The sequence below is a fragment of the Pseudoliparis swirei genome, chromosome 3 (assembly GCF_029220125.1).
Source record: "Pseudoliparis swirei isolate HS2019 ecotype Mariana Trench chromosome 3, NWPU_hadal_v1, whole genome shotgun sequence".
In the NCBI taxonomy this organism is placed as follows: domain Eukaryota; kingdom Metazoa; phylum Chordata; class Actinopteri; order Perciformes; family Liparidae; genus Pseudoliparis; species Pseudoliparis swirei.
The window spans coordinates 8,304,091-8,316,892 of record NC_079390.1 but is presented as its reverse complement, the minus strand read 5'-3'; the positions used below and the strand labels follow the sequence as shown (position 1 = coordinate 8,316,892).

Sequence of the window (12,802 nt, the reverse complement as noted above, 5' to 3'; positions counted from 1 at the left end):
ATATCAACAGTATATACTAGTTAAGAGTAATGACAGTTATGCTTTTGAGTTAAATGGAAATCAAAAAGCGAGAATATTTATTGTATATAAAGTGTCATACATTGTCAGATATTTTTTATTATTTCAGAAATGTGATACAATATAAATAAAGACATATTTAGGTTTGTTGAACATGTATTTTATTGTGCTACTCAGTAAATAAACCGTATAAATACTGTACATACAGTGTACATGAACATACTATATTCTATGACAGATTAAATGCTTTAACAATATTAACTCAATGTCTACTAACCTTTTCCGGGGCTTCTATTGTATCTCAGTCCTCATCAGACAATGGTTTGCTCCGTTGTCACGAGGCTCTTTGTGTGAAGACTCAAGATTGCACTTCAGTATCGATACGAAAAGTACGTATTTTTTAAAGAATGAATGATGTTAACGAAAAACAAATTTAGATTATTTAAGCCTTAATGGCCTAATGACAAAGAACAACAACCTGCAGGGTAAAACTTGCACTTTGAAAGAGAAAACAATTTCCAAGAATTGTTTTTATTATCTTCAGGTAGGTTACAATGCAGTTGTCAGACTGAGACATTGTTATTAAATCAGGACTACAGGGAACAATCTTTTGAATCAGAGATTATATCCCCCTCAAAAGTTCACATTTTATAAACATTGACGTAGAGACTTTGCAGGTTTACTTTTCACAAATACAACTTTTCACTAACAATTTCTACAGATGATAGAAACTTAAACATTTTCAGATTTCTTTGTTCTAGTTGCGGTGCGGTTGCTATTGTAAGATGCATTCACTGTTTCGTCAAAATTCACATATAAACATAGTGTTTTTTACAGTTCAATAACATTTCAACAAATGAAAAATACCTTACTGATAGAAATGATGTAAATTCACTCATCCTGTGGATAATTCTGCAGAATCTCAAACCTCGTATTAAGAATAACGTTTAGATTAGAAAGACAACTCATGTGCAGCTTTACAGAGTTAAATGCACTTTTGAACATTTGAAAATGGGATTTCTTTCACGTCTGAATTCCTACCTCAATCATTAAAATCACCGGGCAGAAAACAGCACAAACGAGGGTGAACTAGAGCCCAAAATATCTCTCACTGAGGTGGGAACAGAATACACAGTGTTGGTTTCCACACAAGGAACTAAAAACACTGCATTGGTAAAAGGTCAGCGGCGGCCTTCTGTCTTTGCCTTGACCTTCGAATATGAGGCTTCTTGTTGAATTCATTTGGAATACATTTTTATATCCAATAATTATTAGTGATACGTATTCCCCATTAACAAAAGTACGATGTTTTACTCTATTGTGATCTCCACCTCATGGCCTAATCATACTGGAAGCACACTATTCAACATCAGTCAAAGGGTTTTGTGTCATATAAAAACCAAGAAAGGTAATTTTACTGGACATTAGCAAATCAAAATATGTACAAAATCTACATTAAATAATTGAATCTCTGAATAGGCACTTTAAGTCAAAACAGTTCAGCCAGCCCTCAGTCATCTTTGTTGATACAACATCACAAAGAAAACGGCAGTTACTTTTCTTATTTTTTTTTTTAAAGATAATGAAATCAGATGAAGGCAGAAGACCCAGAAACAGACATCAGCCCTGATAGCTTTGGACAATAGTATTCTGACATCAGCCACACACAAATAATAAAACACACGCACACACACACACACGCACGCACGCACACACACACTAGTTTCCAATAAAGAATCTGCTACAGAACAGGAAGGAGATACTTTAACACACTCCTCGGATTAATATCCAGCTCCATCATAACTTCATTATTGTGCAATGTGGCTTGTGTGGGAAGAGCTGGAGTGCTTTGTTAGGGACCACCGAGACGCCCTATTTTCAAACCGAGCAAGATAATCATTAATATCACGAAACAATAAATAAATAATTAATATATAAAATAAATCATCACATAAATAGCAATTTTTTTGGTCAAATAAATAAATGAATACGTAAAAGAGGCAGTCAATGCTCACATTTAGGATAATAGAGACGCTCCTGGACCCTGTTGTGGAAGCAGTTTGATGTTTTGGGGCCAAATGGTATCTTCTTGCAGTCTTGTCGCACATTTTTGTTTCAATAAAAATTCTAAACTCTTTATACTGCTTCCATCACAGTCGGCATCAACGTCCTCGTCTAGATGCTCCGACCTCGGCCAATCACCTTCTGCGCATGTAAACTTTCAAAGGGAGACAAACAGACTGGACACTTACCAGTCTGTGGATAGATGAGTAACATCGGTAATGAATAATTAATATTATTTTACACAACTGAATGTTAGTAAGTGGTACGAGAGCAACGATTTAGTGCCTGTAAAATGTGCTAAATGAGACCAGACGTCATCTCATGAATACTTGCAGGAAGCCAGACACATACAGGTCGTGTTGTCTGGAGCAACTTCAACAAAAAGAAAAGGGTAAACTGCAAATGTAACATCTAGAGCTCTGTCCATAAGGTCAGAGGGATTTGGGGCTTTTATAGAGCGTTGATAACAGCTCTAACGGCACCACAGCAGTACAAACGTAGGGGCAAATACAACAGCCCCATTTCTTTAAGCTTCCCAAAATGTGCATCTTCGAAGTAACCTTTAGACTCGAGTTGCACATCATCGTACATGTAGTGCATTCACATTCAGGTATTACAGTAATCTACCTAAATGAGTTAAATCAAGCACTCCTGAAGTCTGACACCAAACGGGGGCTATTTTAAAACCATTGTAGGGAGCTGCTCCCGTCCACAGGGCCACTTACGCGAAGCAGTTTGTTTTCCAATAACAAATCCAAACAAATAAGCTAAAAGATGCCATTTTCTTGTGAAATCAAATGAGATGAGTTGTGCTTCTTTTCTCTTTTTTTTTTTTAAAGCTGAAAACAGAAAACTGCCTTCTGATAGTGTAACACTTCTTAAAGTCTGTGCCTGCGAGGTTCAGAGCGCGGCAGGGAGGGAGGCGGGGGCAAGGTGACAGTGGCCGGGGGCTCCACCGGGTCATCCATGGGCAGGACCAGGCGGGTGCCCCTGATAGCCACTTCGTGCTCCGCTAAGGCGAGCTCGTGGTCCAGACCGTCGTCAGAGGCCCTTGTGCTGGAGGAGCAGTTGATGGTGCGGCCGGATGCGTCCATGCTGACGGTGATGTCGGCGTACATGGAGTTCACGCTGGCATCGTTCAGGATGAAGTCAGAGTCGTCGTCATGGAGCCGGCCTTCGTTCTGGAGATTGTGAAGGGAAACAAAAAATATAGATTTCGAAAGCAAGAAAAGCAAGGGAATAAAAAGATGAGGGGGAATACAAATCACGAAGGTAGGAGAGAAGACCTGAAAAGAAACTAACTTCAAATTACCACTTACTAAGAATCCAGACAGGGGAACTGGTTACATGTTAATCACATGCTCTCATAAAGAAACAAACAGATATTTTAAAGTCAGGCATCAAATCAAACCAAATGGCTGCAGCAACCCAAATCCAAAAATGGCTGATATCAACAGCCTGGTGTGCATCTGATTTTGTATACATTTTGAGAAATACACATTTCAACACACAAATGTATGACCTGTGAGTAATAAGTATGTCCTTAAATACATGGACAAAGACTAACAAGTGTGTTTCAAAGTTCATACTTTTGACTTTTCTTTACAATTAATAAAGAAATATCAAAGTCAAATGAGACTATTAAATGAGTAAACATCCACATATTTTAAATGGTCGAGAAGTTACCGATTGGCTCTTTAACAAGTGACCCTTTAACTGAAAACATTATGCCGTGTGTCCAAACCTCATAGGCCTGTGGGCTGGTGAGGCATCGGGCCAGCGGTCCACAACAAGTCGGCATCGTAGCAGTGAGAGGAGGGCCGCTGTGCGTCAGGAGGGGCTTCAGGTAGCTGGAGAAAAAACTTGTCAAGGATTATTAACAGTTTTTACAACACTCACTTCCAGATGAAAAGTCTAATTGTTCATCAGTCCAGAAAGATAAAGTTACTGGTGTAGATTTCGTAATTTTGGAAAGACCACCCTCTGGTGTCCAAAGCTGGATCAGGCATCCACACTTCTGAAGAGGATCTTAAATAGGTGATGGCTCAAAGGATACTTGTGGTCGAGGTTGTACCAGATCCTGAAGGGCCAGGCGCTCTCATGTTTGGTGTTCCTCTGCTGGGACCCATCCAACACCGCCGAACTCTGTTCAGCAAAGCATTTTGTTCTTTCACCACTTAAACATCTCTGCTTATATTTAGAGGTATCAACTTGACAAAGCAACCGCAAATAAATACATTTTCAAAAACAAGAGTTTAATCTGTGTGAAATACTTACAGAGTGGTCTTGATCAGAGTCCACACCCACCCTGAGAGAGGAAAGGTAGCAGCCGTGACTTTGACAGAAACACATTGGATGGACGGGAGTGAAACACACAGAGAAACAAATGCATACAAACAGATGCACAGCCTTACGATACGCTCATGAAGGACAGCATGGGCGTGGTGCCTCCTCCGCAGATCCAGACAGTGAAGAAGACAATTAGGAGGGTAGTTGAAAACATCATCTGGCGAGCATAAGTCGCCGTGTCTCTGATCGAAAGAGCAAAGGTCATCGCCCCACGAAGTCCTGGAAGGGAACGGATAACAAGAGTGTGAGGTTGAGAAACTGTGTGTGTGTGTGTGTGTGTGTGTGTGTGTGTGTGTGTGTGTGTTTCACTAAAAGACAGCGTGGGAGAGACGTTGAGTGAGGCGGTGAGCATTATCCAATGTATCATTAACTCAACCACAACATATATTTAACTTAAGGTTGCTGTTCTTTGTTTCCTAACCACTGCACTTTAATTGGCAAGATCAACGCACACAGTGTGTTGATGCAGGTGTTGTTTCTCTCAGGGCTGGTGGTTAGGAAACAATTATGTGCACTGACATGTAGGGGACTTCCATCATTAGCTAGTTTCAAAATGTAAATGTCAGCTCACATAAGAGCTGTTATCCTTCACGTTACTGTATCCAAGTAGGAGTGTGGTTGGTCGAGAAGGAGACTGTCTTCACACCCAAATATCGAGGCTAATATGTTTTTAACAACAGGGTTTAATCATCCTTTCCACTGATTTAATGGAACCAGGTCCCAGCTATAAAGTAGTTTGTTAAGTTTGGTCCAAACTTAAAATGATTCCTTAGTGGACGTCGGAGACTTTACTGTCACGGCTCTCTACCTGCAAACATCATGACATGCTGAAACTTGGATCCAATTTTGTTCTTGCGGCCCAGGTTGAGCAGGAAAGACAAAGGGTAGATGTTGGCAGCCCTGCCCAGAAACACTGCCACCTACACAACGAAGGTCAAGGAACGACACACAGTGACACAGCATAACCGTGGCTAGATGGCAGTTTCAAAATGCGCTGACTAATCAGTCTTTTAAATGTTGCCGTTATTCTTGGGCTCCTTCAACCCCTGAAATCTTCTTTAACCCTCCTGTTGCCTTTGGGTCAATTTGACCCCATTCAATGTTTAACCCTCCTGTTACCTTTATATTTACTGACATATTTTACCCTCGGGGTCAATTTGACCCCAGCAATTAAAACCTCCAGAAAATTATTAGAATTAATATTGTTTTCCAAGTTTAAGTGTGAGGTACTTTATGTTTGTTTGTTGACTACCTAAATAGCCCTTTAAATATATAAACTAGAAGCAGCTATCGCATATATCCAGCATTGAATTATGATCATTTGATTTTTTTTTTTATTTTTTTCATGCACTGACAAAATGTATCAAACTGGTAAAAAAAAAAAAAAAAAACTTTTCTGACCTGACTTTTGACCTGACTCCGATTTGATTGAAAATCTAATCAAATGGTCCCCGATAAATAACCAATCCAATCACCAATCATTCACAATTTTTTTTTGACCTGTTGTTGACTTGACCCTTGACTGACCGATTGATCCCAAAAAAATCCAATCAACTCTAATAAACAAAAAAATCATAATAAAAAACAATTTCATGCGATTTTTTCAATTTTTTTTTTGAGTTTTTGAAACACGCATACACATAATAAATAACAAAATAAATACGATCAAACATAACCTCTTCCGCATTTTCATTGAAGGTAAAAGTTGATATTTCTTATATGTTTGACACAGTGAAAAACAGCCTGGGGTCAAATTGACCCGAAAGAACACCGACATTAAACATTGAATGGGGTCAAATTGACCCTAAGGTAACAGGAGGGTTAAAACAGACATGATGTATAAATACACTATTGTTATCAGTATAGGAAGTTGTTATTCATAACTGAGAATAGTCTATTACAGATTTTGTTTTAAGTAAGAACTCAAAACTCAAACCATTTACGGGAGTGGTTATGTGCAACAACAGTCATCTCCTGATAACCAATCGTCTCTGGAGACATCAAAGTAAAGGATACAAAAGCTCCGACAATGAACATAGGGTTGAAGATGTGTGACTGGAAGGAGAAGAGAGTCAGACCCATGTAGGAGAAGATGAAGTTCTCGGCCAGGAAGTTCAGCAGCTCAAACAACTGATGGGGAAGAGACAAAACAATCATTGCAAAACAACTGCGTGACAACTGAAACCCAGACGTTCACATTGCACTGGCGTCACTTTGGATGCAAGGTGCCATGGGAAAGAAAGTGTCTCGTAAACTTTGCATGCTTTCCCTTTAGTCGGGAGATGTTTTACATGTATTGTCCAATTTAAAGAGAACAGTTTTACACATCAAGTTACTACTTTACATTGGTATTTAAAAAAATATTCTTGCACTATTAAATAATCCTTAAGGTTTTACACCACCCATTTTGATTTCATTCATTTTTTTGACCTATTGTTACCTTTTATATTTACCTTTTTTATTTTACCTTTTTTATACTTTTTGTATTGTTAAATTGAACAATAAAAAAAATCAAAAATATTAGAATTAATATTGTTTTTTAGTTTTTAAGTGTTATGTTTTTTATGTTTTTTTTGTTGAGAAAGAACAAGAACAATTAAACATTGATTTGGTGGGGATTTAAATATTAAGGCGGGGGGGTGTATATTGATTTTCAAAAAAATGACCCTAAGGCAACACAAGGGTTAATGATAGGACTGAAAATCAAGAAGGAACCAAAATCAAGGTAATATTTACATTAAAATAAATTGTGTAAAAGTGGCCAAAGTTATGCGATAGTACATCACCTGTTTGGTTCTGTCCTGAGAGTCGGGGGAAAGATTGTTGAAGGTGTAGTGAGCCTGAGTGATCCCACAGAACAGCACAGCTACTACACCTGAATAAAAACAAAAATACACAGGTGTCACTTCATAATCAATCACAAAACCCATTGGAGGGCGTCAAAAGTATTCAAAATAACGCTCATGAAATGTGGATCTTAGAGCAGCAAAAAGTGAGGGTGAAATCACAAGTTTTTTTGGTGTACCTGTGAACCCGCAGGCCTCGGCTAGTAGGAAGGTGCTCCACGACATGAGGAAGAAGAGAGCCGTTTCCAGCAAGGGGAAGTCCCTCAGCTTCGTGAACTTGGTGACGTGATGAAGACTAAAGTCAAGGAGCCAAACAAGAGGTACACAGTCGACCTGCAGTGTACAAATGGTAACGAGGGAAGAAAGACATCGCTGTGGAAACGGTCCAAGAAAAAAAAGCATCGTTCTATCTCATTGTGGAAGGACACCTTTAAGGCTACTCCTATTGAAACAACAACAACAGCTGTTGTGGTTCCAGGTGGAATAAGACTTGAAGCTGCCCATACAAGGATTAAACCGCAGCAACTTAAATGAGTAAAATAACCTCTGTTTTTAACCCCTCCCGTGTTATTCTGTTGCTGCCGATCTGCCTATGCATACCGGTGTATAGAGAAGAGCATTATGTAATGGTGAGCAACGGGTGAAAGGATATGAGAGCCGTCATGAATCCGGTGGCCACCCCAAGAACAAAGGATCCGCTAAAGACGCCCAGGAAGACGCCGAAGGATTTCAAAATGGCCAAGGCCTCAAAGCTGTGGCTGTTGTCTCCTGCAGGCTGGTACGCCACAATGGAGCTGAAGGGCAGATAGACAGAGTATACGAGCAAATAAAAACATTGACATGGAAAGAGGAATTATCCACTTTCTAAGAATCCAGGCAGGGGAACTGGTTACATGTTAATCACATTCACATGCTCTCATAAAGAAACAAATAGATATTTCAAAGTCAGGCATCAAATCAAACCTGCAGCAACCCAAATCCAATAATGGCTGATATCAACAGCCTGGTGTGTTTTTCTGATTTTAGATACATTTTGAAGATTTTGGTTGTCCCTTAAAAAAGGTAGCACAAGACTTAAAACACATGGACTGGAGTTGGGTTATACAGTCACAAAAAGGGAGGAAGTTGCATGCTCAATTGGATCTCTCAAGACCATTCCAATATCCAATTGATATCCAAGAAGAGTATTTATAAAGTAGAAAAACATAACTGTTCAAATTAATTTTCATTTTTTTATAGTACATTATAAGGCGACCGTAAGTCAAACACAAAATAATGGTCAGTGAATAACCAACAATTATTAAGTGTTATGATACCTGACCTTATGAGTCATTATAAAATGCTCTATAATGTGTTATGATCATTGTTATAAAGCATTACGAATATGTATGAGTGCTTATAACTATAATAATGCAGCGCTAAAAGCAGATTATAACGCAGTATAACTATGTTTCTGATGTATTTGGACACAGGCATCATAGAAAGGTGCTACCCATGAAGAGGATACTCAAATGACATCAGGACCAGCAACATAAACCAGTATCAGTAATGTTCGCCAGTCATAAGCATGACACACTCTATAAGGCAAAGCGACAAAGGGACAAATCAGACAAAGAATGGCTGTGAAGGGGTAACAGGGGAGAGCAGCGATCGTCCTAATGGTTGGTACATCACAGCGACTGAGTGGAGATGATCAGGTTCTAACCCTAGAACTCTCACAGCCCACCCACCCACCGGGGAGTGAATGTCTGGTTCTCTCCCAGCCATTCCTCCTCTCCCTCTGGCCAGACTGGGCCATCATCACCTGGGGAGCGCACAGCTCCGGCCCCCCGTCTACTCTGCTTCTCCAAGCGGAGGAGAACGCTGCATACATACGTACAGGTAGGCGGTGAATGACACGGACAGGTGAAGGAAGGCAGGCAGTGAAATGACAGGGACTGATGTTAGTATAAGTGTCCATTCATATGCAATGTACAACACGTGAAGCTGACGTCGCCACTGGTTAGACAACAGTGCAGGTCGATAACTCAGAACTAGAAATTAAACGGATGCGTTCACATTTAAGTCCAAGTACCTTAAAGCAATTCTTACATGCTAATGGACATGTATTTCCATACTGGCCATGACAATATTTCATTTTTAAATGCAATTCTAACTCCAGTGATGATGAATAAAATCCAGATCCATCGTTCTGTGTAAATATTCATTTTAAAGTTAATCTGAAGCTAGACAGACAAAACAAACTGAATAAATATCTTCCAAAGTCAACTAATGACTCTTGAAATATACATATTGTTTTGAGACAGACTTACAAAAATGTTAAACTATCTTTTAATGAGAAACTACGTTGCTTTGATGAAATAGAAGTGGACGATGCTGCTGTTGCTGCGTGGGCAGTGTGTGTATATAAATATATATCTGCAGTGTGTAATTAATTAATGCTTACGAAGAGAGCACAATGGCCACCGCATCGTTGAGGACACTCTCGCCAAAAAGTAAAGCATACAGGTCCACATCTACTTTAAGGTCATTGAAGATAGCCAGCACCGTCACTGAGGAGCAAATACAAATATATAAGACACATAGTTACTGTACAGCAGGACAGGAGCGCAAGAAAGGCGTCGAAAAGAAAGACGATCCAACAGCCGAAAGCTCAACCTACCGGGGTCTGTTGCTGAAATGATGGCGCCAAAGAAGAGGCAGTCAGTAAAGTAAAAATCGCCCCCAAGCTGGCCCACGACTTTCATGAAGGACACAACGCCATACATGATCAGCCTAGGAGGAAAGAAGAATAAGCTGATCAAGTACAACGATACAACATCTTCAATCTGTTACTCTCTTCCCATCTGGATGTATGTATTTTCAGAGATTGTCAAATGACGTTACCCAATAACAAAGCAGGAGATAACTGTTCCGATGAAAGCATAGACCAGGATGGAGCCAATGTTTCTGAAGAAATGTCTCTGGGAAAGACAAGGTCACAGATGTATGTATTAAAACAGAGGCTGTCTCGTACCAGCAGCAGGCTGGGGCCAGATACACAAATATCACAATGATCATGAAGAAGTATCTCAATATGTTTGCAAGCGTGTATGTGGAAAAACAATCAAAGATAAAATAACGAAAGCATATTATGAAAAAAAGTATCTGCATCTTCTAAAGATCGCATTTGGGAAAGATCGGAATCTTTAAGTTACACCATTAGTGTGTCGTAACTCCAAGTCCTCTCACCCTTTTCAGACTGTAGCCGGCGTGGAAGATGATGGGAGGCAGCAAAATGTTGAAAAACACTTCAGGGTCAAAGGTCACCTGAAGACAGTAAGTAGTTCGTTATCAACTAGTTGCATCCGTTTGTGTATAAAAACTAGTAAATTAAGATAATTTGATGACCAATATGTTTATAGACAGAGTTTATGCTAAATGTCCAAGTTTGCGGAAGCTGTTTATTCCAATATAAGACATATTTTCATCCACTTGGCACCTGCCAGCTGGTACTTTCATACTAAAGAGGCGCACACACAAAACAAAATACAACTTTCACCCCCATCTGTTCACCCCCTTGCCTTTCTCAGCATCTCATCGTCCTGCACTTGGTGACCGTTGCCACGGCTGACTTCCCCCTTCAGAGCGTACTCGTAGAATCGCCCGCTGACGTTGACCAGCAGAGTAGCAGGACTGGCGTTGACGGCACAACCGAGGATCACGTCGCTCATGCTCTGGGGCACGTGGACGCCAAAACGCAGGATCACACCAACCAGCACGCCTTCAGGGAAGAAGAGGGAGAGGAGAGAGGGAGTGAAGGCAAAGCAGTTAGCCAGGGACCTGTAGGAAATTATAATAGCAATAATGTCCTTTATGTATATACAGTAGCATTGATTCTGCTTCACAGAAATGTAAAATGAATGTCTTTAAAATAGTTTTGCAGGACACTGGTGTTGGTTGTATGATTCCTTTTTCTATTTGAAAACACTACTTTTACTTATTTGTCTGTGCCAAAAACTTTAACTAGAATGGGATCTTTCATAAAATAAACAAACACTAATCGGGACATGTGAATTATTGGAGTTAATTGTGAAAAGAAGAGATCTATCTTTTCAACCAATTCAGCTGCTCTAAAAGTCACGTAATTCCAATTAGGCAAAGGAGTATTTTTGTTTGTTTGTTGCCGTTTTGTCTTCAATGTTCTTATCAATTAACCTAAGTTAGTTAATTAATATATATACTAATTGACAGACAACAGACTCGAACAAAAAGACAACACCATGTCAATTCCACAACCTCAATCCGGTTTAAGTTGATAACTATTATGGACAGTACATACTGGTGTGCTTATACATAATATCCACCTGGTATCTTCTTCCATGTATCTTGACATCGGACAATAATGATAACAACAAAGCCAGCTCTGCCTCAGCTCCCGGTGATCGGGAGGTTGACGTGAAGCTCTGAGGTCTTACCGTATATCATGGCAAGTCCCGTTTCGTGCAGGAACCTAAACCTCCGGTGTTTGAACAACCATATCGTTAAAATGGTGAGCGTGAGGAGCATTATGAATATGAGCAGGTTGGCGCTGTCCTGTCGGTGGCTCTCCTCCGCCAGCCTCTCAGTGGCGACGTTGTCCATCGCGTTGCTCTCGCCTTGGCCCCCGACGAGCAACAATGTCAACAGAAAAGGCAACAACAGAAGCACCTTCGACGGATTAACACAAAGAAGGCTTCTCGGTGTGAATCCCATTGTGGCTTTCTGTGAAACGGTTACATTTGCCGTTGAATTATTAACGGTTTTGATGGGAAACTATATTGCTGAGACGAGAAACGGCCAAATGACGGCTTCTTCCGCAGCCGTGATCAAAACATTGTAACTTCCGGTTCTTCAAAATAAAAGTCAGCCCAAGACTACTCGCAGTTATGGCACAAAACAGCGACCCCCTTCGCTCTCTGCAGGTTGACGTTGCTATCATTACGCAGGCTCACAAATTAAAGAATTAACACAAACAAACTAACACTGAAACTAACAATACAACTAATAAGAATGAACCTGCATCAAAATATGTATAATGTTATAGCATCAAATATTATTGAATAAATAACGATCATGACAATTCAAAAGAAACTGAAATTTAAACCTTAAATTCACATTCAAACTTCTTATATTCATGTGTTTAGAGTTTGTATAAACAAGTTTACACAATTGATCGTTCAAGTTTCCAAGGAAGTCACATCTGCATAAAAAAAGTAATCAGGGCAGTCCTTCACACACATTAAGAATCATATTCGCAGTAGAAAAGCCGATTAATATGCTTAAGGTTTACATTTTTGGTTTTGTTTTGTTCGGGAGTTCTGCTTTGGAAAGTTGATACTTTTACTCCATAAATCAAAGTAAATATTTACTTGACTTTACACATTGTCATTGAATTTATTTTGGCTTGATTTATTTTACTTATAACTTGGATGCAGCTGTGATGGTCTTGATTAAGTATGTGCAACATCATAAGATATATAATTACATTACGTTTTTGAATACCT

General features: G+C 39.6%; 1 protein-coding gene across 2 annotated transcripts; it reads right to left on the bottom strand.

Moving 5' to 3' along the window:
- Window positions 1-530: 530 nt before the first annotated feature.
- On the bottom strand, window positions 531-12,091 carry LOC130191518 (sodium/hydrogen exchanger 6-like). Of its 2 annotated transcripts, none has more exons than XM_056411139.1 (16): window positions 11,735-12,091; window positions 10,841-11,040; window positions 10,509-10,586; window positions 10,164-10,240; window positions 9,940-10,052; window positions 9,724-9,829; window positions 7,930-8,071; window positions 7,457-7,562; window positions 7,218-7,306; window positions 6,448-6,561; window positions 5,240-5,351; window positions 4,497-4,650; window positions 4,360-4,390; window positions 4,139-4,227; window positions 3,827-3,932; window positions 531-3,263 (listed from the first exon to the last, which is right to left on the bottom strand). In XM_056411139.1, exons 1-16 carry the CDS (start codon window positions 12,009-12,011, stop codon window positions 2,961-2,963), a joined length of 2,097 nt encoding a protein of 698 aa, XP_056267114.1. In that variant the 5' UTR covers window positions 12,012-12,091; the 3' UTR covers window positions 531-2,960. The 2 variants fall into 2 exon arrangements, with proteins under 2 accessions (XP_056267114.1, XP_056267123.1); XM_056411148.1 differs by having other exon boundaries at window positions 7,457-7,596; window positions 7,940-8,071.
- Window positions 12,092-12,802: the final 711 nt, after the last annotated feature.